The sequence below is a fragment of the Alosa alosa genome, chromosome 11, assembly GCF_017589495.1.
Source record: "Alosa alosa isolate M-15738 ecotype Scorff River chromosome 11, AALO_Geno_1.1, whole genome shotgun sequence".
NCBI lineage: Eukaryota > Metazoa > Chordata > Actinopteri > Clupeiformes > Clupeidae > Alosa > Alosa alosa.
Window position 1 is genome coordinate 34,350,825 of NC_063199.1, and position 25,818 is coordinate 34,376,642.

General features: G+C 43.0%; 2 protein-coding genes across 4 annotated transcripts in view; one reads left to right on the plus strand and one right to left on the minus strand.

Moving 5' to 3' along the window:
• Window positions 1-917: 917 nt before the first annotated feature.
• On the minus strand, window positions 918-25,084 carry dnm1l (dynamin 1-like). Of its 3 annotated transcripts, XM_048257125.1 has the most exons (20): window positions 24,865-25,084; window positions 23,391-23,535; window positions 22,511-22,546; window positions 21,618-21,664; window positions 20,996-21,067; window positions 20,693-20,779; window positions 20,183-20,345; window positions 19,280-19,400; window positions 18,875-19,006; window positions 18,362-18,568; window positions 17,709-17,829; window positions 17,438-17,593; window positions 15,277-15,366; window positions 15,070-15,162; window positions 14,897-14,950; window positions 13,817-13,891; window positions 12,617-12,778; window positions 11,924-12,033; window positions 11,653-11,812; window positions 918-1,459 (listed from the first exon to the last, which is right to left on the minus strand). In XM_048257125.1, the coding sequence occupies exons 1-20, from the start codon at window positions 24,964-24,966 to the stop codon at window positions 1,403-1,405; spliced, it is 2,190 nt and encodes a 729-aa protein (XP_048113082.1). In that variant the 5' UTR covers window positions 24,967-25,084; the 3' UTR covers window positions 918-1,402. The 3 variants fall into 3 exon arrangements, with proteins under 3 accessions (XP_048113082.1, XP_048113079.1, XP_048113080.1); XM_048257122.1 differs by lacking the exon at window positions 22,511-22,546; XM_048257123.1 differs by lacking the exons at window positions 13,817-13,891; window positions 22,511-22,546.
• Window positions 5,662-25,818, plus strand: part of LOC125303378 (galectin-2-like) — a 36,918-nt gene continuing 16,761 nt past the window's right edge. Inside the window, exon 1 of the mRNA XM_048257129.1 lies at window positions 5,662-5,726. The gene's annotated coding sequence lies outside the window, so the exon portion shown is untranslated. The remainder of the gene's footprint in view (window positions 5,727-25,818) is intronic.

Sequence of the window (25,818 nt, forward strand, 5' to 3'; positions counted from 1 at the left end):
ATTGCATGTTTTTTTTTCAATTTTAATGTTTAAATATGCAAATGAGGCCCTCTCTCATTAAATATGCACTTATTTGCTTACAAACAAAATTAGATCGTTTGATAAAGCCAGGCTCAAATTTTTCCAAAGGAAAACACATATACTGTACTTGAGGGTCCGAGTTGGTGAAAACCTTTAAGGAACCCGGTCAGGAGGCAGTGTTTTAACCTATTACCATTCCGGCCTTCATCATGCAGTTCGAGTATAAGGCAGGTGATGCAGTGAAAAGCCCAAAAAAACAAAAAGGTTTTCAACGTTAGGAGGAGAGCGTGCAGGTAGGGACAGTGACCTCAGGGCAGTGTACACCACCAGACCTGAAGACAGACCACTCACAGAAGAACCCTGGTGCTTATATGGGTTTGGCATGTGTGTGAGTGTGTGTGTGAGTGAGAGTGTGTGTGTGTGAGTGTGTGTGAGTGTGTGTGTGTGTGTGAGTGAGTGTGTGTGAGTGTGTGTATGTATGAGTGAGTGAGTGAGTGTGTGAGAGTGAGTGTGTGTGTGTACTTAGGTAAACTCAGGTAAATTATCAATAGCTATAGGCTGGTAGGAAAAATCATGATGATTCAATATTATTAAAAAGTGTAAGGACTGTGATTCTCCACATTTCAGATATTTTCTGTGCCATTTTTACCACCATACAATCTAGATATCATATCTAGAACCATTTGGTCTTCATAAGAATAATGAAACTGTTGAAATCACATGTGAAAAAAATAAATTTAACGCAGATAAACGCATGTTTTGCAACAATATCACCTCGATCACATTCCTGATGTATACAGCACTAGGAAGGCTTCACGTTATACACCCTATATGAAAAACAAATATCATGTGAACAATTGGGAGAACGGTGGCATTCATGGTCATGACAGCAAATGTTTTACTGTATATCTTTTAATTATTATTTTACAACAGTGTTGTTTGATTGATAAAGGATCAGTGCTGTTGAAGAAAAACACAAACCATAAGCTGACCAAGAGGACGCAGGTTTCCATCCTCTTTAATATGAGCTACATCAGGGAGCCAGTGTTCCTGTGAACTGTAGGCCGTACACAATGATAAGCCTTTCATGGTTACTTATACAACATACTTACACTTGAGAGATACCACTGGACACGTGCCTGTGCAGGTGACAGATGAACATAATAATGATGATGATGATGATGATGAAGATATGCGATGCCCTTCCTGTAGTCCAACAGTCCATATGGTACATAATAAAACTATGTTCAGTACACACAAATTGACACCAGTGCATTTTCAAGTTGTCCGTGCCGGAGCACCGAGGGGTGGGGGCAGGGCCTGGCGGTGCGGGGCTTGGGTGTGGAGGGGGGGGCAGTGGGGGGGTCTGGAGTGGAGCTCCTCACCACAGGTGGGTTTCTCTGATCTCCGCGATCACCTGGCTGGCTTTCTGCAAGGCCTGCGAGGGAAACCAGACAGTACAACTGATCAACTCTGATTGACTGATCAACGCCATCGCTGAGCTTTGATGGTCAGCTAATGCCTTATATATACACTGTGTGTATATATATTAGATAGTAAGCCATGTGCGGAGGACAAGGAACGATGCAGCAGCAGAAGAAAAAAGATCATAAATGTATGTTGAACTATAAGTCAGTTATTTGTCCTGTGCATAAATCACTCGCATTACCGACACAGCAGCCTAACACCATGGTAATACGAGTGATCATAATAACATATAAAACGTGATTATAGTCCTTGATAAATAACCAGGCTATGAATTCATAAACATGAACAGCATTTTGTCATTGTTTGTCATTCACCGTGCTGTGAATACAGCATTAAGATGCTAGGCTAAAGAGCTTGAGATTCAGAAAGATGAACCTGCATGGTTGTGCTCATCCGGTCAGAAAATAGCAATTTGATTAGTGATCATGCATCATATCAGCGCAAGCTTGGTTTGAAACTTTCTGGGATGGGGATTTTACACAATCCTTCACTGGGCTAGTGTGCCCTGCTGTGTTAATATGACCGTGCTGATGCTAACAGCTGCAGCTACCTCAAATCTATATGTTCTCATGCATATTAGGCTACTGTAGCTTTTGCCAATGAAAATGAATGCAACATAAAAAAAACAGTCCTGCTCCTAACTGAAGAAACGTTTACGTTACCAACTAGGTATGTTCCCAGCTTAAAGATGAACTGAACTGAAATAATCAACATTGATAATGTGTTGATTATGACAATTAAAAATAAATGACACTAAAAAATTGAATTAAAAAAATCAATACATAGCCTTTTTTAAGCAACACCAAAATTGCGTTTGTTAGTATTAAAACACTGCCAGTTTCAATGACTTCACTGGCATGGTAGGACCTGAGAAGTTCTATAGGCAACAGCTGCAGCATATTATGTATACACGAAAATTAGTAATTTTAATGGCATTGGTTACACATTTGAGCCTGTGAGGGACAGGCCAGTAGTGTCTTGACCATAGACATAATATACATAGACGCCGCATTGGCTGCTGGAAACAAGAAATGCGGCCGCCATCTTAGACCGGTCATACTCCTCGTTGCGTTGCAGCAGAAGACACAAGATGACAGCACTGTGCAGCATGTTCCTTCTTAAATCGGCGGACCATACTCGGGGGATTTACTTTTCACAAGTAAGATTTAACATAACCGTACTATTGGTTGTATTTTGTGAATAGAATATTACCAGAGCTGAGAAGGAGCAATCTTTGATATTACTGTATGAAAATCGTAGCCATCTAGCTAGGCTATGTTTACTCGGTGTTCACCCGGCCATAGAGAGAAATCTCTATGGCTCTGCATCCGGCTATGAACTGAGACTTGATAAGTCATATTCCATAACACTGACTTAGATTACAACTGACACAAGAAGGCTATTGTAGAAATAAATCATTACTAGATTTGGCGGGCGAATTTTACACAAGTGGCACAGACTAGCCTATTGGGCAGTCGCTAGCTGCTACTTGTAGCCTAAGTGTGTTGGTGGTAGCCTCACTATTTCCTGAATAAAGTAACTTTTCAATAGCTCAACTTCTTTATTTATCAAGTAGCTTAGCCAGACAAGCTACACTTTTCTTGTCATGTGAAATTAGCACAATTTAAAGTAGCTTCCTATGTAGTGAACTAGCCTACTGCTGTGTTTGTGTTAGGCTACTAATACATTTGCCGGGTGGTAGTTTTGTGTAGTGTTTTATTCATGGCAGAGTAACTGATAGTTTAGCTCACTAAAATTTTCAAGTAGCTTGCCCAACACTGTATTATTCACATGTCATTTACCCTAACAAGAATAAGATGCCTCTCAAATTCCTTTTTAATTCATTTATTTATTATTTTGTATCTCTCCAGAACAACTGCCTTGTTCAAGAAGACTGTGAATGAACTGAACGGTCTCCTCACACCCCTGGAACTGAGGAAGGTGCAGCTCTTCATTGCAGTACTGCAGGGCATCTGCTACAATGTGACTGAATGTTTGATTTATGAGCTCCACCTGCATTCGCCACTCTGTGTCCCATTTTCCCATCGCCTGGTTGACTCAGTCCTCTTTTATGGAGTTTACCCAGTTTACTATGCCATCTTATTTGCCCACCTGCTGTCTGAAGCACTTTTGTTCTCAGCCAAAGTGTACCCAAGCGATTTTAGCAAGGTGGGAACATACAAAATGACATGCACCAGTTGTCGAAATCATAGAACCAACTGCATGACGGTAACTCTGTCTCACTGAGCCTGTGAAGACACTCCCTGATTCTTTACTGATTGCAATGAACGGGTTGATCTTAGCAGTTTCTAAAATGTTTCTTAATTCCTTTTTATTTAATCTCTTCATTGGGGCTGGAACCTTTCTGTGAACTGTAAATAACAGATGCTGTTGATGAACCCATTGACACTGTACAAGTGACAAGTCACCTTTTTGTCTTGAATTGATGAACTGTTACACTTACTATGCCAAACCAATGTCTGTTTTTTAAGGATCAGAAACAAACCTACAAACTTGCACTTTACAATATTTATGGAACTTGTCTAACAAATGCTGTTGATATTGAACCCAGTTACTCCATTTCCTTTATGCTACACCAATGTCTGATCATCACTTTATTTTTGATGGCACTGAACTGAAAATGTTAATGGATTTTTTTCTGTAAATTTAACTCATTAAAACTTGTATCAAACCAGTTTTTGTCTATGCTGTCAAACGTGGATTAGTTATGTTCCCAGTTTTTATATTGGATGTCATCACTTTATAATATATCATATATCAGAATATTCTATTACTGTTAAGCCCACTATGAATATTAAAATACACACAACCATGTTTCCTGTATCATACAGCTTTTCTACTGGGAGGTTTACAACTTATTCTGAGTCAATTTACCCAAGTTTGTCACTAAACCACATAGGCCTACTTGGAATACCCCTCAGATGTCTGAATGGCACTGATCTCACTTAAATGTTTATGGAACCTTTCTGTGGACTGTGAATAATGCTGTTGATGGAACTTTTCTGTCAACTGTGAACTATACTGTGAACTATATTTAACTAATTAAACTTGTAAAATCAAACTAGTTTTGTCTATGCTGTCAAACATGGATTATGTTCCCAGTTTTGATATCGGACGTCAGGTCACTTTATATCATATATCAGAATATTCTATTACTGTTAAACCCACTATGAATATTAAAATACGCTAAATCATGTGTCCTGTATCATAGCTACATGTATGACCTTTGCAGCAAAAAAAACCGCGTGAGAATCTGTTCGGTATTCAGTGAGATATGATTAATTAAGTGCGTTGACAGCTCATCTCACCTGCCAAACAGATTACACTGAGTGGAGTGGATGACCGGTCCAAGATGGCGGCTCCAAATCTCGTCAACGCTAGTAAGGAGTAGCGGTCGATGCGGCGTCTATATATATTATGTCTATGGTCTTGACTACCACTAGATGGGGGACGATCGGTTTCAGGCTCCAGCTCAACCTTCAGTAGGATCATTTGGGTGAAAATTACTGTGGGCGCTGCCGGAGCATGGACACTGGAATCTATCTGTTGCAAAGCAGTGGCGAAACGTAGGGAAAATGTTCGAGGAAGCCAAAGTGACGGGAAAAATATGTTTATTTATGTATGTGTTTATTTCGGGGGTATACATTTTGTGCAATGTACAACATAGATACATTTTGTGCGGCACAACATAGGCTACTGTAGACCTAGCCTACAGGTCATGTAGAAAACTGGACGAGGGGCGCTTGAGACAGCAACACGCACGCTGTCTCTCTGTCTCCCTCCATCCCTCACACACACACATTGCCTACTGTACATCATCCACACAACTGCATACTCACTTACCACCACTACATTAGGCCTATGCGAAGGCTACGGTGCATATACAAATAAGCTATAACACGCATCGTCACGGCAATGTATAACGCAGTCTGGACTACTGGCACTCGTAACAACAACTCACACAGGCTCTCTCTCTCCCTCCCTTGAAACTGTTACAAACTTCGTTACCCCAAGTTGACCCCAGATACACGGAGGATACACGAGTTTGCCGTTTATTTTAGGCTAACGTTAGTGGAGAGTTTGCAGATTTTTACCTTGTGGATGTTTATTGCACGAGTCTCTTGGATAGCAGCACTGCGAGTTAAACTCCCTCGCATCAACAATCTGCCCTGAGACGGTGAACAACTGGCTTCAGGGTGAGTAGAAAGGGACATTGGATTCTGTTTACAGACCCGCTGTGGTTTAGTTACCAGCTAGTAAACCAAGGGCGTAGGTTTGGTCTCAGCTTTGGTGGGGACACATCTCCAACTCCTGTTGTCACAATACCAACATTATTGTTTCAATACCAAGTGAAGAATCTCAATTTCGATACTTTTGCGATTTTTTAAAACTTGATTTGGTTTGTGTGATTTGTGAGATCATTCACATCAGTGGCAATCACAGAATTTGATTGACTTTCCACACACACACACACACACACAAACACACATAGAAAGTGATGGTTGTCATCAGTGTTGGGCAACTTACTTCAAAATCGTAATGTATTATGTATTACTCATTACTGTCATTTCAAAGTAATTTGTTACATTATAATATGTATCTGAATTGTAAGGCATTACACTACTATTGTATTACTTTTGAGTTACTTTCACCAAAATATCTAGAAATATGAATTTGGAATTCTAAATGCAGTTTATTATGCTCAATGCAGCTCATTGCACTTCTAATGGAGGGCGATGTGGTATAACATAATGACTGAGCTAGGCTTAAGGCTAACAACAGTAGAATGCAATAGCCAGAATTTTGTTAAAAGCAAACCAAAGGTCAAAGTCTGGTGAATTGTGATAGAAATGCTGTAACTTTAGGCTTAGGCCTACTCTTTAATATTAACAGAGAGCCCACTACCTGTATATTGCAACCCAAAACATAGACATGTCAAGATAGGCTACACAGTGCCGCTGCTGGCAATTTTGGTGCCCTAACTGGTGAAATACAGTATTAACCTAAGTATGTCATCATATGGCCAACTATAAAGATGTAATCTGCCTGTTCTCAGGGATGGGTAGTATTTCTGAAACATGTAATATGTATTTCAAATACAAAATAGTATTTTGTCATTTGTATTTTATTGGGTTGAAGGAAATGGCTCTATATTTTGTATCAAATACTTTATTGGTGTGTATTTTTGTATTTTAAAAATACTGCAAAATACTATATGTGAAAAACACTAAAAAAAAGTAGATACTACACACAAATGAATAATTGGTAATTAGGCAACAATGGTTAATGTTTATCGCAGTTAGCTAATGTGAGAACAGCTGTGTTCAACGACATTCACAGCTTTTGAAGCATCAGCTCTGGTCTGAAGTATAAATACTCTTTTGATCCCGTGAGGGAAATTTGGTCTCTGCATTTATCCCAATCTGTGAATTAGTGAAACACACTCAGCACACAGTAAACACACAGTGAGGTACCCACTAATCACGGGCGCAGTGAGCTGCCTGCAACAACAATTTCGGGGAGCAGTGAGGGGTTAGGTGCCTTGCTCAAGGGCACTTCAGCCGTGCCTACTGGTCGGGGTTCGAACCGGCAACCCTCCGGTCACAAGTCCGAAGCGCTAACCAGTAGGTCACGGCTGCCCTGAAGCACTGGTGTGAAGTTGTACGCAAGTGCAGATGAGCAAGGTTACCTGTGCAAGTTCACATAAGGACACCGACAAAGGCAACAATGTCCTTTTGTATCCAAGCCAATTAACAGAAAAAATGTCAGATATCTCAATGAACCACAATGACATCAATAGATGGTAAGGTGTTGATTGTGTTTGAATTTCCTTCTTTGTAGCATCCTTTTCTGCATTCCACAGTGGGGAGAAGTTCACCTTGTTTAATTAAATAACAATTATATTTCCTTATTAGCTGCATACTTGAGGTTGGAGATATTAAGGCAAGTCAAGTTTCTCACATACTGGAAGTTCAAGATATACAGCCTTATGATTTTCTTATTCAGTTCTACACTGGACTTGAATTTACGAAATTCGCACAGATACACAATTATGATTTTGGCCTATTGATTATAATGTGGTTAATTGTAAGTATAAGTATATTTTAATCTCTGCATTTAAGAAAATATAATCTCTGCATTTATCCCAATCCGTGAATTAGTGAAACACTCAGCACACAGTGAACACACATTAATCCTGGGCCGGGGCGCAGTGAGCTGCCCTGCAACAGCAGCGCATCGGGTAGCAATGAGGGGTCGGGTTCGAACCGCAACCCTCCGGTTACAAGTCCGAAGCGCTAACCAGTAGGCCACGGCTGCCGAATTGAAAGCTCTGTCAGTCGTTTTGGATAAGCATCAGCTAGATGACTAAATGGAAATGTAAATTCTTGAATTATTCTTACACACTACATGAACTTGCATACGGTATACTATTTGGCATGACAGGGGCCAAATTGTATTGTTTTTTACTGTATAGTTTATAGGCTCAATGTTTGGGATTAAAAAAGCTTTTTTTGCAGTGCGTTCATACTTCCTTGAAAAAAGTATTTTGAGTATTTTCTAAATACAAAAATACAGTATTTTATTTTGATACATTAAAAATGAGGGTAGGTATTAGGTATTTTATTTTATTTTGAAATACATTCTGATGTATTTGTTTCCCACCCCTGCCTGTTCCCAGCATTAGCACAACACTTTGCTACTTTGCTATGGTTAGCTTGTCACATGTGACGATATATGCTAGGCCTAAGTGACTGACCTATGGACCCTTTCAAGAGAGTTCCATTATCAGCATCATAGTTGGCCCCACACGACTTCCTTTTTAACATTCCATATGTTCTCTTAATGCAGAGGAAGTAGATTGGGGCCCAAATAGAACGTTCAAGCATTGTTTTTGTTTACCTTGTTGAAAGGGTCTATATGGGTGCGTTTGGAGATGCCTGATGGAATCAGATGTTGTTGCCACACACCTTGCATGTAGCTGTTCGCTTATTTCCTCTGTGCACGAAGTTATTGTAACCGAAAGTAATGATAAAAGGCACAACTCCGGGAGGACTTCTTGTCGCCATGGTCAATGCATTTTTTATCTGTGAGTGTGCGCACATGTGTTACGTTGCACATTATGGCAAAGGGGCCATGCCGCTCGTTATACATTTTCCAAAGTATACTGTGTTGCAATAAAATAGAAATACATGAATATTTAGATAAAAAAAAAAGCAATAATTGCATGAAATACAGCTTGTTCAGGAGTCTTGAAGCGTCCAAGTCTGAAGTCTTTTGAGTGGAGTCGCAAGTCAAGTCTGAAGTCATTGTTTTTGCGACCTCATTGTTTTAGGCTAGTGAAAAATAGTTTTCGCAAGTGCAAGGATATGTGGATTCAATTAATCATGTTTGCTATGTCATTAGATAAAATAAATGTTCAAAAAACTAACAAGTCAAAGAAAAGCTTTATGGGATGAGATCATAGAAGAAATATCTGGTGTCTTGCAATGCAAGATTGGCAGCCTAGTGACTTCTTTTCTGTGCTATAGCCTATGCGACTCTCCGCACGGCACACCCATATTCAACATGACTCCTAACTTTGGTTGAAAGATTACAGAAGCTAAGTTTAGCTGTGACAATATCCTGGGTACTCCTAACAGCTAATGTTATTTTACACAGTATGCCGAATTTTAAAGCCTGGTCACTAGTCGCCAGTTTGTATGGTTAGTTTGCCTACTTAGACTGCATAATGAAAAAGCTTTGTATGTCCCTTTCTTCTTAAGGGCAAAGGGAATATCAAAATGTTTTACTTTGGCCTTTTATGGGGTATGTATTGGCAGACAGCCCTGGTAACTTGTCGTTGACACACCTGCTCGCTTGACTGCCACTGCAAAGTAGCCTGTGCATTGGCATTCTCCATGCGTGTAGCCTGCGTGTCAGATAACCCTGACGTTTCTTGTATTGTCGTGCTGGCTGTCGGAATGATCAGCAGTACAAATAAGTTCGCTAAAATATTGGTGAGGACAATTTTGTTTTCTTAAAATTTTGATTAGGACTAGTCCTTAGCGTCCCACCCTAAATCTACGCCCATGTAGTAAACACATTATTATCGATCTGTGATATCGTCGGAGTCATGGTTTATACTCTCTATGGTCGGAGTGCTAGCTTGTGGAGTTTGACATAAGAGTGTTTCCAAGGTGTTTAGCTGCTAGCCCTTTCCTAGGTTGGATCGTATGGTAGCCTATCTAACACTGGAGCTCATATTATTCCAAAGGGGACAGATAGGCTACTGCACTTAAAACTTTAAACGATTGAACGAACCTTCCCGGACTTTGTAATTGCGACCAGTGACTGCATTGGGTGAACGAAGCCGGGTTGAAACTTAGGCTCCATGGCACATAGACTGTGGGCTCGCCCTTCTATTAATTTCTATTAATTGAAAAAAAGACAATGGCATTTATTCGTCCAAAGTTACAGACCAGTTTCCATAGTGCACATCTTATCAATAGTTTGAATGTCTTGTGTGTTTCTGCTCATTGACAAAATAGCGTTCAGTATGATTCATGCCCAATTAATTTCCCTGTTAAAGTGTTAGCCTTTGTTTCACTAGTTTGGTTTCATTTTGTATGAGATTTTGTGATGTAGGCTAGCCTATGATAAACGGCTTATGGCCCATATGTAACTCAGCTAGGCCTAATGTTAGTTTCCTCAGCCATGTCAGCTAGCCTCAGACTCATTATCTGCTATGGCTGCTAGTGCTAGTGCAGAGTAGCTTACCATGCCAGTGATGTAGCCGATTGTTGAAATCCAACATGCGCTTTTCCGTGTAACAACAACAACACTTTCAACGCATAATTTTATCCCTTTTAATAAATTCAGCCATTTTAATCATTGTACCAATGAGAAGAAATAAAATACATCTGTTATATCACCTTTACTTCAAATTCCAGTTCAGTTCATCTTTAAGTGTGTAGTGGATGGCTGTGTTCTAGAATCTTTGGTTATGAGCACAAACATAACGATTGAGCTGTTGGCTGTTTAATGTCATAATTGCAACCATGGCGACCATAGAACAGAACGGTCAAGACAATGTCAAACATGTCTGAAACTGGATCAAAGATCCCTCTCTGACTGGATTGCGTCAACAATGGAAAGCATCGCAAAGGATTCAATCTGTCACCCAAACATATATAATGATTTCAGCCGTAACTGGACACCGCGACTACCGTTGACTCCCTCAAACTTGATTGTCATGGAGGTTCAATACTTTCAAAACTGGACTTTTCACTTTTCACTTTACACATCTGTGAGCCTCAGTGATGTGTAGGGGGACCACTCCTCTCTCTGGAGTGTCTGTGAGCCTCAGTCATATGTGGGAGGACCACTTTGCTTTTTCAATCTTTCTCTCCTTTCTGTCGGTGTTGCACATAACTCAATGAGGAAGATGCTAGAGAGCTGCAGTTGTTTTAGAGTGGACGTAGCTGTGTGCTTATGGTTGTTTTAGAGTGGACGTAGCTGTGTGCTTATGGTTGTTTTAGAGTGGACGTAGCTGTGTGCTTATGGTTGTTTTAGAGTGGACGTAGCTGTTGGCTTATGGTTGTTTTAGAGTGGACGTAGCTGTGTGCTTATAGAATAACAAAATCCTGTGCCCACAGCTTATCTTCTGACTTCTGATGTTTATGTTTATGATCTGGACCTTGATTTTGGATTAGCATTTGGATAGGTCACTGTTGAACATACAGTAAATATTGTTAGCAATTGTGTCAAATGTGTTTGGACTGTCATCACCTGTCCTACACACGCATCAAAGGAGGAATGCTAAGCTACGGTCCTGCCCACTAACAGTAAGCGAGGATGGAGCAGCCCAGCTGTGGTCAGTTATGCACCTTCAGCATGTCAGCTGTGGTCAGTTATGCACCTTCAGCATGTCAGCTGTGGTCAGTTATGCACCTTCAGCATGTCAGCAGTGGTCAGTCACGCACCTTCAGCATGTCAGCAGTGGTCAGTTATGCACCTTCAGCATGTCAGCTGTGGTCAGTTATGCACCTTCAGCATGTCAGCAGGGGTTAGTTATGCACCTTCAGCATGTCAGCAGTGGTCAGTTATGCACCTTCAGCATGTCAGCTATGGTCAGTTACGCACCTTCAGCATGTCAGCAGCTTCATTTCGGCGCTGAGCCATGTCCTCCGATTCGGTCAGGAGGTCGTCTAGGAGACCAGACTTGTACAGCTGACCCACCAACTCACTCTGGAGGCTGTCCTTCACATGGTTCACCAGGAAGTGCATAACAGCCTTTGGCACACTGCAATGTACGGAAGGTCAGAGGTCAAAAGGTCAGACATACAAGATTTTGGACCCAAATTACCAACAAACTGATGGGACTAAAGGGGAAATATAATAAAAATGGGTCTACCTGTCCTGGATGTTTTTGCGGACTATGAGGAAATAGGACTTAATGAGCCTTTCAATAACCTCACAGTCTCTTTGTTCCCGGGCTGAAAGCTTCCTGGCAACTGGAACAGGCTACAAGGCAACAAGAAAGACTCACATTTAGTCACAGATTATCCCTCTGACAAACGGATACGTTTTAGGACAACAGCCTTAAGTGCAGTTGTTTCAATTCTGTTTTTATTTGAACCACTTTAACTACATTCCTTGATTATTCTTAGATTATCCCTTATCCATGCACTTTTAATTATGTAGCTTGGAAAACCTCAATAGTATATCAACCCTAACATCCAAGTGTTTTGATATTTTGAGCCAATCAACATCCCGACACTCAGCACTGTTCCATTGACTTGCATTGTATCTATTACAGCGGCCCACCATGCTAGCTGGTTCCATTGACTTGCATTGTAGCGAATATAGCGGCCCACCATGCTAGCTGGTTCCATTGACTTGCATTGTGTCTATTACAGCGGCCCACCATGCTAGCTGGTTTGTATGCTAGCTTCAGTGGATACCTGGACAAAGAGCGTCTGTTTTTCTCAACATTCTGATGCTATTTCTAGGTAATTGTTGTTTTAAACTAAGACGCCTCCACACAGGACCTAGAAGTGGCACTGTGTTAAAGGGAACAGGGCTCAGGTGGGAGGGACACACCCACCACGTCTAAGAGGTTGACCGCGTATCCTTTCTGGGGACTGTGGGCGGGCATCAGGGCCTGCGCTTTGGCTCGCTCGTCCGGCAGGCCGTCTTCTCCCTTCTTCAGCATGCCCCTCCAGTTACCTGTGCCCCCATCCTGATCTCCCTGGGCACCCCCACCTGCCTGCATACACACACGCACACACACACACGCGCGCACACACACACACACACACACGACACATGAGGCTCAGCTATCCAACAGCAAGACACAACACCTCGGGCCCAACTGTCAATAATGGGCAAAGTGCAAAACCTTAACTCAAGGCTGCTGGTGCAAATTCAAAACCTTAACTCAAGGCTGCTGGTGCAAAACCTTAACTCAAGGCTGCTGGTACAATTCTGAACCAATTCAACATCATATAAAGGTGGAGCTCAGTAGTAGTTCTGTTTGGAACAGAAACAACAGCAATGTTGCATGCTGCCATCTTCAACTTGTTTGCACATTTACGACAGCTAGCCTTGTTTGTAGCGACAGCTAGCCTTGTTTGTAGCGGATTTAAGATGCCCTTCAATTTCAAGATTTCAGTTGTCCCCAGCTGGCTCCACCAGACGAATGACTAGCATCATGCATGCACTATGTGTCAGAAGCACACTCACATCATTGAGCCGAGCATCACAGCACATCAACTCAGTGTCACACACAAACACATTGTTGTAAGTCGAGAATAATCACAAACAAGCATTCAACTACGGCAATCGTAGAAGGTCAAACATATATGGCATGCAAAGGAATGAAGACCATTCAGGATTGCACTCATATAGACCACTGAGCACCAGCAATGACTCAAAGTAAAAGGCTGTTTCTGTTTCTCACATGCGGGGCAGAGGAGAATTATGAATACACTGACAACGTTTTTGGCTTCTGCTTACACACTGGAATATGCAGGCACCTCACACTGGAACAACACACAGTTGAATGGATGCTATGTATCCTTGTTTGTTTGAGCATGCAGAGGGGACCATGATAATGGAGCCAAAAATGCCAATAACTGAAGGCCTACATGTCTGGTCTGCTGCTTAGCGACTCGGACGTGTCTTTCTTAAGTGGAGAAATCAGGTGGAGTTTAGAGCTCCAGTTAATGGTGGTGATTAGGGCAGTGGGGCCATTAGACATGCATCAGGTTCACACACAGTACACTAAAGGCCCCGCCACACACACCTTCAGACCTTCGTCCTCAGCAGAGGCCATCTGCTCAGTGGGGGACAGAGACTGGCCACCTGGACCCTTAAGGGACTAGAGGAGGAAGAGGAGGAGAGAGAGAGAGAGCAGAGGACTGAACAGAGTTACCAAAGAGGAAGAAGACCGGATCAAAGATTGTTAAGGCGTGGCGTTGCAACCGGCCAACAGCAGTGGCATAAATAACCGGCGCACACCTGATATAAGGTCGATTTTCTCCAGACTGGAATGCTCAAAAATGCTAGAAATGTACCTGAAATGTTCAGAAGGGTTTGAGGATCATGAAAACGTGCCTGAAATTCACATTCCTAACTCTATAGAACCAAGATCTTAGCATATGTGGTGAAATTCTGAGCTATGCGCATAGACTCCAATGGAGCAGTCGCTGCCTCTGCTCTGCATAAAGGGGGATTTTGACCCCCCCCCTCCTCATGCGATCCGGATTCCCGGAAGTGGCTCCTGATGAAATATCTTGCTCCGCCTTAACAATCTCTGACCGGATGTCCCAGCCCCCCTTTGACCTTTGACCTTTAAGAAACTATCCAAATGCCCAACAATATATGAATCAATAAAGGAGAGACTTCAATGGGTATGTCTCATTGTGAATGTGAAACCAAGTACATATCTGAGAGAGAGAGTCACCTACTGCACAATCAAAGTGGAAGTAGAAGTGAAACTGAATGGGAATGAGACAGAGAGAGCAGAGGAGCTCTGACCAATAGCAGTACACCACACCAGAGAGCAGAGGGAGCTCTGACCAATAGCAGTACACCACTAGAGAGAGCAGAGGGAGCTCTGACCAATAGCAGTACACCACCAGAGAGCAGAGGAGCTCTGACCAATAGCAGTACACCACCAGAGAGCAGAGGAGCTCTGACCAATAGCAGTACACCACTAGAGAGAGAGCAGCGGGAGCTCTGACCAATAGCAGTACACCACTAGAGAGAGCAGAGGAGCTCTGACCAATAGCAGTACACCACTAGAGAGAGCAGCGGGAGCTCTGACCAATAGCAGTACAACACCACTAGAAAGAGCAGAGGAAGCTCTGACCAATAGCAGTACCTTGTCCCGTGGCACGGCGGTGGGCAGCTCCCGCATCCGGTTACGCCTCTGCTCCTGCACACAGACCATTTCAAACACGTGTCACACTGTCCGTCTCCATTCAACTCACATTACAGCAAATCAGCAGAAGTGTCCGAGTCTGTTCCGAACGAGAGAGAGAGAGAGACACTCACCTCAATGTTGTTATTCATCAGGCCACATGCATCAGCAAAGTCTGGGTGCTTGGTGTTGATGTAAGCCAGCTCAATTGCTACCAAGTTGTGAACCTTTAAAGACACACATTTCCCAAGTGAATATGCATGGAGGCCATTCCTAATGAAGAGATGTCAGTAATGTAAAGGCTATATGAGAATATGAGAAGATTACAAATGGGAACTTACCATCTCATTGGTGACTGGTAACCTTTTCCTGAGGAGGGAAGTCACAACTTCCACAATGGCATCATGAAGCTTTGGAAACCTCAGCAACTCCTGTTGAGAAGTAAACGTGAAAGTGCATCAGTGGGGTTTGAATGTACACCAATCTGGGCAGCATGATTGACCGCTTTTGTTGACGTAAGTAGCAATGCACCAAGATAGAGCAATGGAATATCAATAGCCAGATGAAAGCCACCTGTAAGTGAAATTGAAATTGATACCATGGAAATAAGCACCAAAAAGGCAATTAGAAATACAGAGAATCAAACCAGAAAATCAAACTAAAGTCCTTTATCCTTTCAAGAACTAAATTCCTTCCTTTATCCCTTCAAGAACTAAATTGCATGTGGTCTGAAATAAAACCAGAACAGCTAAGAATTGAACTCTTAGATGTCACTTCCTACACTTAACCCTACAGTGCTCAACCCTGATCAGCCCCACCGTGCTCAACCCTGGATCAACCCTACCGTGCTCAACCCTGGATCAGCCCTACCGTGCTCAACCCTGGATCAACCCTACAGTGCTCAACCCTGGACTCCAACCACTGAGTCTCCATGAGAACCCACCCAGTGTCCTACTATTGATTAATGGAGGAAAAAGATGTTTTGTGCCAAGTAATATTATTAAACACAAGCATGTTTGCTTACTTTTTATTGACTTGCACTAGTTAAAATTGTATTTTAACTAGTGCAAAAATTGTAAAGTTGTAAAGTTGTATTATTGATTAATAAAGAAGATTTAAATCTGGTGGCTGTGACAATGCTGTTGATGATGGCTGGACTTTACTCGTTCACACCCAGGACTGGTCCAGCTGATCCAAAAGAAAGAAGTTCTGGATGAACAAAGGGGAGTCTCCAAACGACGAGAACTCCCAAAGACAGTCCAGACCACACAAGCCCTGAAATGGGATCCCTTGTGGAAACGCTTCCAGTGTCGCTGGCATTTCCAAGCCCACCTTGGTCAGGACACTTTGGCATGGACAGGGAAAAATCATTTAGCCATGAAACAGAGATGTCCACATCTGAGGCTTGTCCAACACTGTTCACATCATCCACGCTGGAAGCACCAGCTGGTAGACTTGGTAGATCAAAGAAACGGACATTCTCTCTCGAACAGCCATCTCTCTGGAACTTCTCTGTGGGGGAGACTGATGACGCCAGACACCGTGGCTGGCCTTCCACTTGGTGTGATGGGCTCTTTGTTGCTCCAGGTCTTTCTGAACTGGGACTGAATCTGATGCACTAGCTGATTGTTTCTCCTGATGAGCTCTGCTCTTCGCGTCAACTGCGCTGACAGCGTCTCGGACAGCCTGGAGGACAGGCGAGGTAACGGCAGAGCGTGCCTGGAGAACAGGCGAGGTAACGGCAGAGCATGCCAATGCTCGCTTAGCGGAGGCAGAGTCTGTTCCAGAGGCGCACAGCGGTGATATGTGTGGTGGAGGCTGGTGTCCAAGGCAACATGTCCGAAGCCATCGTCTTTCAGAAGGGAGAACTGTGCAACTGACGACCCACTCAAAAACCAAGAGAACCTATTGGTCAAATCACGCACCTCCTCTTGCATTTTCCGATTTTGTTCAAGTATCAGCTGATATTGTTTGCGGTAGTCCATGGTGTTTCAATGGCATACCTCACAACCTTCAGGAGGGGGAAAGAATGGAATCCTGGTGCAATGCTTCAGAATGATCAGGTTCTATTGAAAGGTCATTTCAATTTTAACCATTGTGATGTCACAAAACAGAAACAATTCCTTGCCTAGTCTTACCACCACAAAAACTATTATAACTGTAAAGAAATTGTTGCTGTTGCACCTCTCAGATTTGTAGATAAGTGTATGAGTGTGTGTGTGTGTGTGTGAGTGTGTGTACCTGTGTGTGTGTGTACCTGTGTGTGTGTGTGTGTGTGTGTGTGTACACACATGTGTGTGTGTGTACATGTGTGTGTGTGTGTGTGTGTACGCATGTGTGTATGTGTGTGTGTACACACGTGTGTATGTGTGTGTACGCATGTGTGTGTGTGTGTGTGTGTGTGGTGTACGCGTGTGTGTGTGTGTGTGTGTGTGTGTACACACGTGTGTGTATGTGTGTGTGTGTGTGTGTGTACGCATGTGTGTGTGTGTGTGTGTGTACCTGTGTGCTGTAATTGCTGCAGTGCTGGATGATTCTCTGCATCTCCTCGTGCACCAGCTCTACGCAGCGCAAGCTGGGCTCCTCCAGCCGCTTCACCTGCCGCTTCACCAGCAGCTCAAACGACACCTCTGGCACAAAGAGCGCGGGACGAGGACCCTGTCAACACACACACACACACACACACATTACACACACACACACACAGGCGCACACACACACACACAGACACAGATATCAGCCAGCTGGCCCTCTATTGGTCATTGATCCCCACCGTGGCATTCCTGATGGCGGTCAGCACATCGATGGTGGTGAGGCCACCCAGAGGATCCACCGACTCCAGCGTTCTGCCGAAGGTCTCATGGAAAATGTAGCAAATCCGGGCACCCCCACATCTGAAAGATTCATCCAATCACACACACACACAATCACACACACACACACACACACACACACACATTAACCATGTAGTTACACCTGAGAAATACAACAGGCAAACAGTCTCCTCCAGTCATGAAATGGGTTTTGCAACATTAGCGTCTGAACTTCACACAGAATCCCATGAGCCGTGCAGCCTTCTGGCTGTTAGTGAGCCCAGAGGGGACTGAGCTGAGGCACTCACAGCTCAGCGGTCACACATAGGCACTCACAGCTCAGCGGTCTCTATATACAGCTCAGCGGTCTCTATAGGCACTCACAGCTCAGGGGTCTCTATATACAGTATTTGGCTGTGCTGAGGCACTCACAGCCCAGGGGTCTCTATATACAGTATTTGGCTGTGCTGAGGCACTCACGGCTCAGCGGTCTCTATATATTTGGCTGTGCTGAGGCACTCACAGCTCAGCGGTCTCTATATATTTGGCTGTGCTGAGGCACTCACAGCTCAGCGGTCTCTATATATTTGGCTGTGCCTTCAATGGTACTCACAGTTCTGCGGTCTCTATATATTTGGCTGTGCCCTCGATGGTGTTGCAGTACTCTGTGGCGAACTTGGTGATGAGCTGGAGGAGGGTAGAGCTCTGGTCCTCCACGGGCTCCCCGTAGCTGCCCAGTAAGGACTGGTACTGAGCCGCCAGCACGTTTATACGGGTCTTCAGCTCGGGCAGGCAGTCACGGATGTGATGCATCAACAATCTGACCGAGGAAAAATAGACATTAGAATTCAATCTTTATGTCCAGTCAGCATCTAGTTTCACGCCATGAAACTACACTTTAACTTCTGAATACACATGTAAGGATGTGCCATAATTGGACCTTATGCATAACTGACAGTACAGCAGCATTATAAAGTTATTCAAACAGCTCACTCTCCACCTCAAGCTGGTGTGTGATGAGCGTTCTGGCGCATAATGGCTGCCGTGCATCACCCAGGTGGGTGCTACACATTTGAGTGTCGAGAAAAGCGCTGCATAAATGTAACGTGTTGTTAAAATGCGCTACCTATTTAATGTCCTGGCCAGGTACTTGGTACCATTTCTGTTAGCGAGGGATGGGTATTTCTTCTGCAAGAAGGCATGCTCATCTCGGATGGCATCAGCTACAGATTTCTTGTTATTGATATCAAGTTGGCTCCTAAACAGGAAGAGAATAGCAATATTAAATATCTGAGAATGAGAAAGAAAACATTAAAAGAAAGTATCAACATTTTCATTTTCAGGGTATTTGAATTTCTTGTTCTGTATTTACATGATGTAATTAGGGTATTTTCTCATGACAAATTATTATAAAATAATCATTATCCTGACATTTATAAACAAAAGCTAGCGGGGAAATGACTGCACTTCATTCTCACTGAGATGAGGCCACAGATGGAGATCAAGCAGTGGAGGTAAGGTAAGGACTTACCTGTTTACCACACCAATTAGCCCCAGCTTGACCGGGATAACCCGGCCCATAAGTACGTCCATGGCATCAGTCCCAGCATCCATCAAGTCCAGCTTTGTCACCACGGCTAATGTCCTTCGGCCTGCCAAAACGCACACACACATACACTAAGCTCTAAAGTATAACAATCAGACTCTCATTTACATCATCCAGCCGGTCATGGCTTTATTTACAAATATGCTACCTCAAAAAATTAATCACATTACAGAGAAAATAAATCTAAATCGGTGAAAAGAGCTCAACAGTGTGGCATGGGGAAGAGCTCAACAGTGTGGCATGGAGAAGAGCTCAACAGTGTGGCATGGAGAAGAGCTCAACAGTGTGGCATGGGGAAGAGCTCAACAGTGTGGCATGGGGAAGAGCTCAACAGCTCAACAGTGTGGCATGGAGAAAAGCTCAACAGTGTGGCATGGGGAAAAGCTCAACAGCTCAACAGTGTGGCATGGGGAAAAGCTCAACAGCTCATCAGTGTGGCATGGGGAAGAGCTCAACAGCTCATCAGTGTGGCATGGGGAAGAGCTCAACAGCTCAACAGTGTGGCATGGGGAAGAGCTCAACAGCTCATCAGTGTGGCATGGGGAAGAGCTCAACAGCTCAACAGTGTGGCATGGGGAAAAGCTCAACAGCTCATCAGTGTGGCATGGGGAAGAGCTCAACAGCTCAACAGTGTGGCATGGGGAAGAGCTCAACAGCTCAACAGTGTGGCATGGAGAAGAGCTCAACAGCTCAACAGTGTGGCATGGGGAAGAGCTCAACAGCTCAACAGTGTGGCATGGGGGTGGCGTACAATAGAGACAACCATAGAGACAGAGAGGAGGAGATGAGAGAGTGGGAGGACAGCTGGCATCAGGTCTGGAGACTCACCATCGGGGTCCACCTCTCTGGCCACTTTGAGAGCCTCCGAGGTGGCCATGTCTGTGTTGGCAGCAGTCACGGCCAGGATGATGCAGTTCGGGTTGCTGATGTACTTGAGGATCAACTCTCGGATCTGGAGCTCGATGTCTTTGGGCTGGTCCCCCACAGGAACCTGGGCTCACACACAAAAACACAAAAACACAAACGGAGTTATCTTTAGCTTTATTGATTTGGCCCACACTTTTATCCAAAAACACAAAAACACAAACTGTGTTATCTTTAGCTTTATTAATCTGGCCCACACTTTTATCCAAAAACACAAACTGTGTTATCTTTAGCTTTATTGATTTGGCCCACGCTTTTATCCAAAATCATCTATCTTCCATATTGTACAGAATTTGGTTCTTAACTTGGCTAGCTTGAAAAAGGGTGTTAGCCAGACAATAAATAACAGAATGCGGTATGACCGGTTATGAAACTACTTATCACACTCTAATAAGACACAACACGTTGCAGTACCTTTGTAATGCCAGGCAAGTCTACAAGTGTCAGGTTGACAACATGGGGGGAGAAGACCTTCAGGTGGATGGGCTCATCACTGATACCCTGAGGAAATACAATGTTAAAATCAATAGAGCCACTCATTGAAATTTAACTCATCAAAATCAAATCCACATTGACTATAATTTCATGATTTGGCATACAAATGTGGACTATGGCCTGACATAGTTAATGTAACCACATGGTGATAAGCTGTGTGCCAAAATAAAGTAGGTCACTACATTCAGCAGATAAGCTTGACTGGAGGGTATAAAGTCATACCTTGTTATTGCCAGAAATCCTTTCGGTTTCAGTTTCAATTTCTTGCCTGATTTCATCAAAGTCTGGGTAGATCTAGTGGACAAAGACATTTTTCTGATGTGACATGGTGGAGATTTTCAAAATGCCACTGTGCTAAATCCATCTGGATATCATATTTCCATTTACCAATACAGTTTCGAAAACAAAAGCCATGGCTCTAAAATAGACAGCGTAAGATATGGGGCAGTATCAGCGCTATGTATAGATGACATTGTGTGTTGAGGCATGAAGAGGTTAGCCACAGCCACAGAACCATTGCACACGTCACTTTTTTGCTCTGTTCCGTCCTTGAGGTTAGATTCACAGCTTCCCGTTTTCACAGGCAAGCACAGAAGCATCCTTAAAGACAGACAGGGCTTCAGACAGGGCTTCAGACAGACAGAAGCATCCTTAAAGACAGACAGGGCTTCAGACAGACAGACGATAATGCAGTTACACTGGATACAGTAAACAGAGCACCCTTTCATCTGTCAGTGTCACACTTGTGGATAAAAAGGCAGATGTTATTGTGCTTTAGTAGCTCTTAGATTCACATAGTTTGTTCAGGAGGGTTGTGAGTGAACATGGCTTGGCCTGAAGGTACCTTGTTTTTGGTGTGTAGAAATTTCCCCCATTCTTCGCCATCAATACCTTTGGAAAATAAAGAAACATGAGTTGCTCAGTCCCCCAAATATTCCACAGTGTCATGGGAACCAGGTCCCACAACAGCAGCCATGGCAACACACTCATCATGTGGAAAGGCCTCTGGGGATCTAGCCTATTTGTTTGTTCAGCTGGTCTGGGATATCTTTCTGCGCTAAAAGGACAACAACCCTGTTTACAAGTTCATCGCTGGACAGACAAACAGTGTGACAAAAGGATTGCTAAAAGACATCATTTTGTGACCGCCAAAGCGCAGTGCATCATGGAAAAAAAGAAGGTAAAAGAGACAAAGAAGTACTAGATAATGTGTTTTTTCCTTTCTCACATAAGCTACGCTAAATACAGCTAGGCTACAGGGGCATACAAAGCACATGACTGCAGTTAGTTAGGCTAGCAATAAAAACACGCTACGCTAAATACGGCTAGGCTAAAGGGGCATACAAAGGATATGACTGCAGTTAGTTAGGCTAGCAATAAAAACACAAACCTGAGAGGAGGTTACTTCAGAGTGTTTATGGACATATTTAAGGCTCCATCCACTTCCCACTCCACTCCCCAGCTTAGCTAAGGACTCCATTAATTCCATTATTTCACCCCATTTATCAAGAATAACCCAAGAATAAATGTAACCAACAATCATACTAAATCTGATACATTTAGCATGATTTGACTCCTCTGATTCCACTTAGTAAACTAGGCTAGCGACTAAGACTAAGCATTAAACAAAGAAAAGAAAAAGAATAGAACTAAATAATGGTTGCGGGATGAGGGCAAATAAAGTGAGTTCAGTCCAAAAGCTGCTCAACACAAGGCAGGGAACAAAGAAAAGGAGACCTTTGGAAAGGCGGCCATTTTTCCACGCATTGGACTCTGCAGTTTGAGAGAGATGACAAGGAAAACAACAGTTAGGCTTGGCGCAGCAGCTCCCACCACTACATATGCAGCCAAGCCATAAGCAGCCCTTTGGGTCGTCATGAGAGCTCCATATGCAGCCAAGCCATAAGCAGACCTTTGGGGCGTCATGAGAGCGCAAAGGTACACTGTTAAGTCACACAGTTAGGCTTTCACAGCATCTACACTCTCCCCACTGAGCAGCAGCACACTACTAGCTGACTATACAGACTTGCAAATGTCTTTTGTGTTGGACTGAAATTGAAGAGTTGCAGCATTGCCCACTTTTAAGGACAGCAGTCAAAGACCTCTCTAAAGATAAAAAACACATGGTTATATATAAATATACCTCTCTAAAGATAAAAACGCATGGTTATATATATATATATATGCAGTGTATCTACAGATGCTGACATCCTAGAATTCACACATTCCCAAAAAGATGTTCAAAAAGAAATTCAACTGGTTGCCTCGGTCATCATTTAAACAATAACCTCATTTAGATGGTGTAGTATCAGGAATACTTGGGCAAAACCACATTTTTTAGGCCTCTTAAAAGATGATGTTGTTTCTGTCATAACGTATTATGGTGACAGGTCTACAGCCACAAAAAACTGAGTCAGTGTCAGTCACAGTGACAAAGGACAAAATACAAAGGGCATACACGGGCCTGTCCTAAACACACCATGTGCTGACACGAACACACACATTCAGACAGCTTTCCCATTTGAGTCCCATCTCAGCACACCAGACCTCACACTCCATGCAAAACAACTGGTTACAGGACGTGATGGCAGAGAGAGGATCTCGCGTATACTACTACCATTTTCTTCGCCAGTCTTCCTTCGATCCTCTGGGTCGACATTGACAAGCTGTAAGATTAGGGGTCTGCGTGTGACGATGCCCGTTCCACGGGGTAACACGTCCCTGCCGACCAGGCTCTCCAACACGGAGCTCTTTCCACTGCTCTGGAAATGACAAACACAAACATCAACTCGCAAAAGTTCATCAACTGCAAACCTCATAGAGTAGGATTCAGTGAAGTTCAAGAAGGCTAAAACCACACTTTTAACATGACCCCATCACAACGTTAATAGCATGGGAACAGACTAATAAACAAATATGTTGGCATTGGATCACTGTCCTTGTGACACTGTGATGCTTTCATTTGGGCGCCAAATGGCCAGACAGACACATCCTCTTAGCGGTCCAGTGAAAGTGCAAGAATAAGCCGTCCCCTTAAACCCATCATGACAAGAATACATTCACTTGGCGCCCAAAAGACATGCAAATCCCTTATCTTAATGTGTGCAGTGGCACACCTCCATTCCACCTCAGTATGCACAATACATGCACTTAATTTAAGCACTTAAAACATTCCATATAACAATAAAATAGCCCCTGTTGATTGCCAAGCTGTGATTACACTTTGAAATTCAAGAACATTTGTTATGGAAGGTTTAGTGACTGCATCATTTGGTAATGTCCATTTCAGACCATAAGCAGTGCTCTAATCCCATCACAATATCAAGGAATTTATAGTTCACATACACAGCATATCTTCCACATTTTTATTGTGCATAATACCACGCAAGTTTTAGTAAGAATGACCAGAAGCAATTACAGTTAAACTTGGCTATACTCTTAACCCATCAACATTCTGAACAGTGTGATCACCCTCATTAGAAGTCAACTACATCGCCATAAAATTCACTGAAACAAGACAGCATTGTCCTACTTTTAAAAAAGGGCCCTGTCCTTCACCTATGGTGGTTATCCAATGTGAACAGAGCTGTGCTCTCACGCATGCACTCAATAGTCAGATGCTGGGGTACAGTGTCGCATCGTTCATAGCTTGCTTACGTTAGCTACCTGCTCTGGTAGCTGGGCTAAGATGCATATCCGCAATGGCAGAGTTGCTTGTTTAAAATGTGTAATGTATACAAATTAAAACCCATTGTAATTTCAAACGTATAGATATAGGTTTGTTACAGTCAAGGCAGGGTAATTCCCTGACCACGACCACGAGCTAGCTTGTAGCAAGTTACCATGTTGTGTCAAGTGTCAAACGCAGAGCAAGTCCATACTCCATACTGTCACGTTAGTGATAACATTAGCCATCAAGTGACGCACAAGTCTCTTCACAAATTACACAGATTATTCGGCTAAACTTTGAACTACCATGTTTATAAGCAAGAAATAGAGACTTCTAACGTTATAGAGTAAGTGATTCCAGGTTGACTCATTGCCTTCAAATGCATCATAACGTTGCCGTTGGCTGGCTAGCTGTCCCTTACCTGCGTCCCAACCACAGCTATTTGTGGCAGCTGAATTATGTCTGCTCCGACCGTATTGAAAACATCTTGGAGTTTGTTTATGACTGGAATAAGTGCCTCCATGTTTCCAAAAACGAGTACCAGTGGAAAATGAATGGACTAGCTAAAGCAGCTACACTGCTAAATACAGCACAAAGTCATCCAATGTCCCTCACAGCGCCACCATTTAACCAACCCGGCTTGCCGAAGAACTGCGTAGATATGAGTGTGGTGCATCATGGGACTTTGAGTTGTCAGGTTGAGCAAACGAGTCACTGAAACTAAATTCCAAACTACATTTCCAAGCAATAGCTCTGCACGGAATACAACCTGTCTACACAACAGTAACTAGGGAGGGCCAAAATATTCTTATAGGGATGCATGCAAGGTTAAAAAGAAAGAAAAAAAGAAAACAAAGTTTGTCTGCCAGGAACCTGTGACTCACCAATTGCTGCAATGTGTAATAATGATGTACTATGCAAAACAAAATCACACGAGAAAAGTAAAATCAAATACTGGGCTTTTATTTCTCTTCCACTCCCAAACTATACATATGCTCCAATCTGCTTTTCTACTTTACAAACAAGTCATCCACAGGATTAATATACTGAAAGTGCTAGATAGGTCAAGTGAAATTCAACTCCTCACAAAGACAAGGCCAGCAAGTAACAGTGGTACTGCATCAACAAGAGGAATAGGGGAGCTGGCACTTAAATATTGCACATTCACAAATAACACAAAACAATGAGGTAACTGGTGATATGTCAAGGAATAAAGTATACAACCCATTCACATGTGGCCAATGTGGGCCCTATTCACCCAATCATGAATAAGGAGCAACTTGGGGATATTTCACATGGATTACATTCCGCATTACTGTGGGTTTACAGTACATCTCATTTCAAAAGAATCCAGAATGTGACCTGCAACAAACAC

Coding starts and splice junctions, on each gene's coding strand:
- dnm1l (XM_048257125.1), bottom strand. CDS start 24,966: ATGGAGGCACTTATTCCAGTCATAAACAAACTCCAAGATGTTTTCAAT. Junction 21,068..21,617: donor TTCTACACACCAAAAACAAG/GTACCTTCAGGC, acceptor TTTGTCCACTAG/ATCTACCCAGACTTTGATGA. Junction 13,892..14,896: donor CCGCCGTGCCACGGGACAAG/GTACTGCTATTG, acceptor TTCCTCCTCTAG/TCCCTTAAGGGTCCAGGTGG.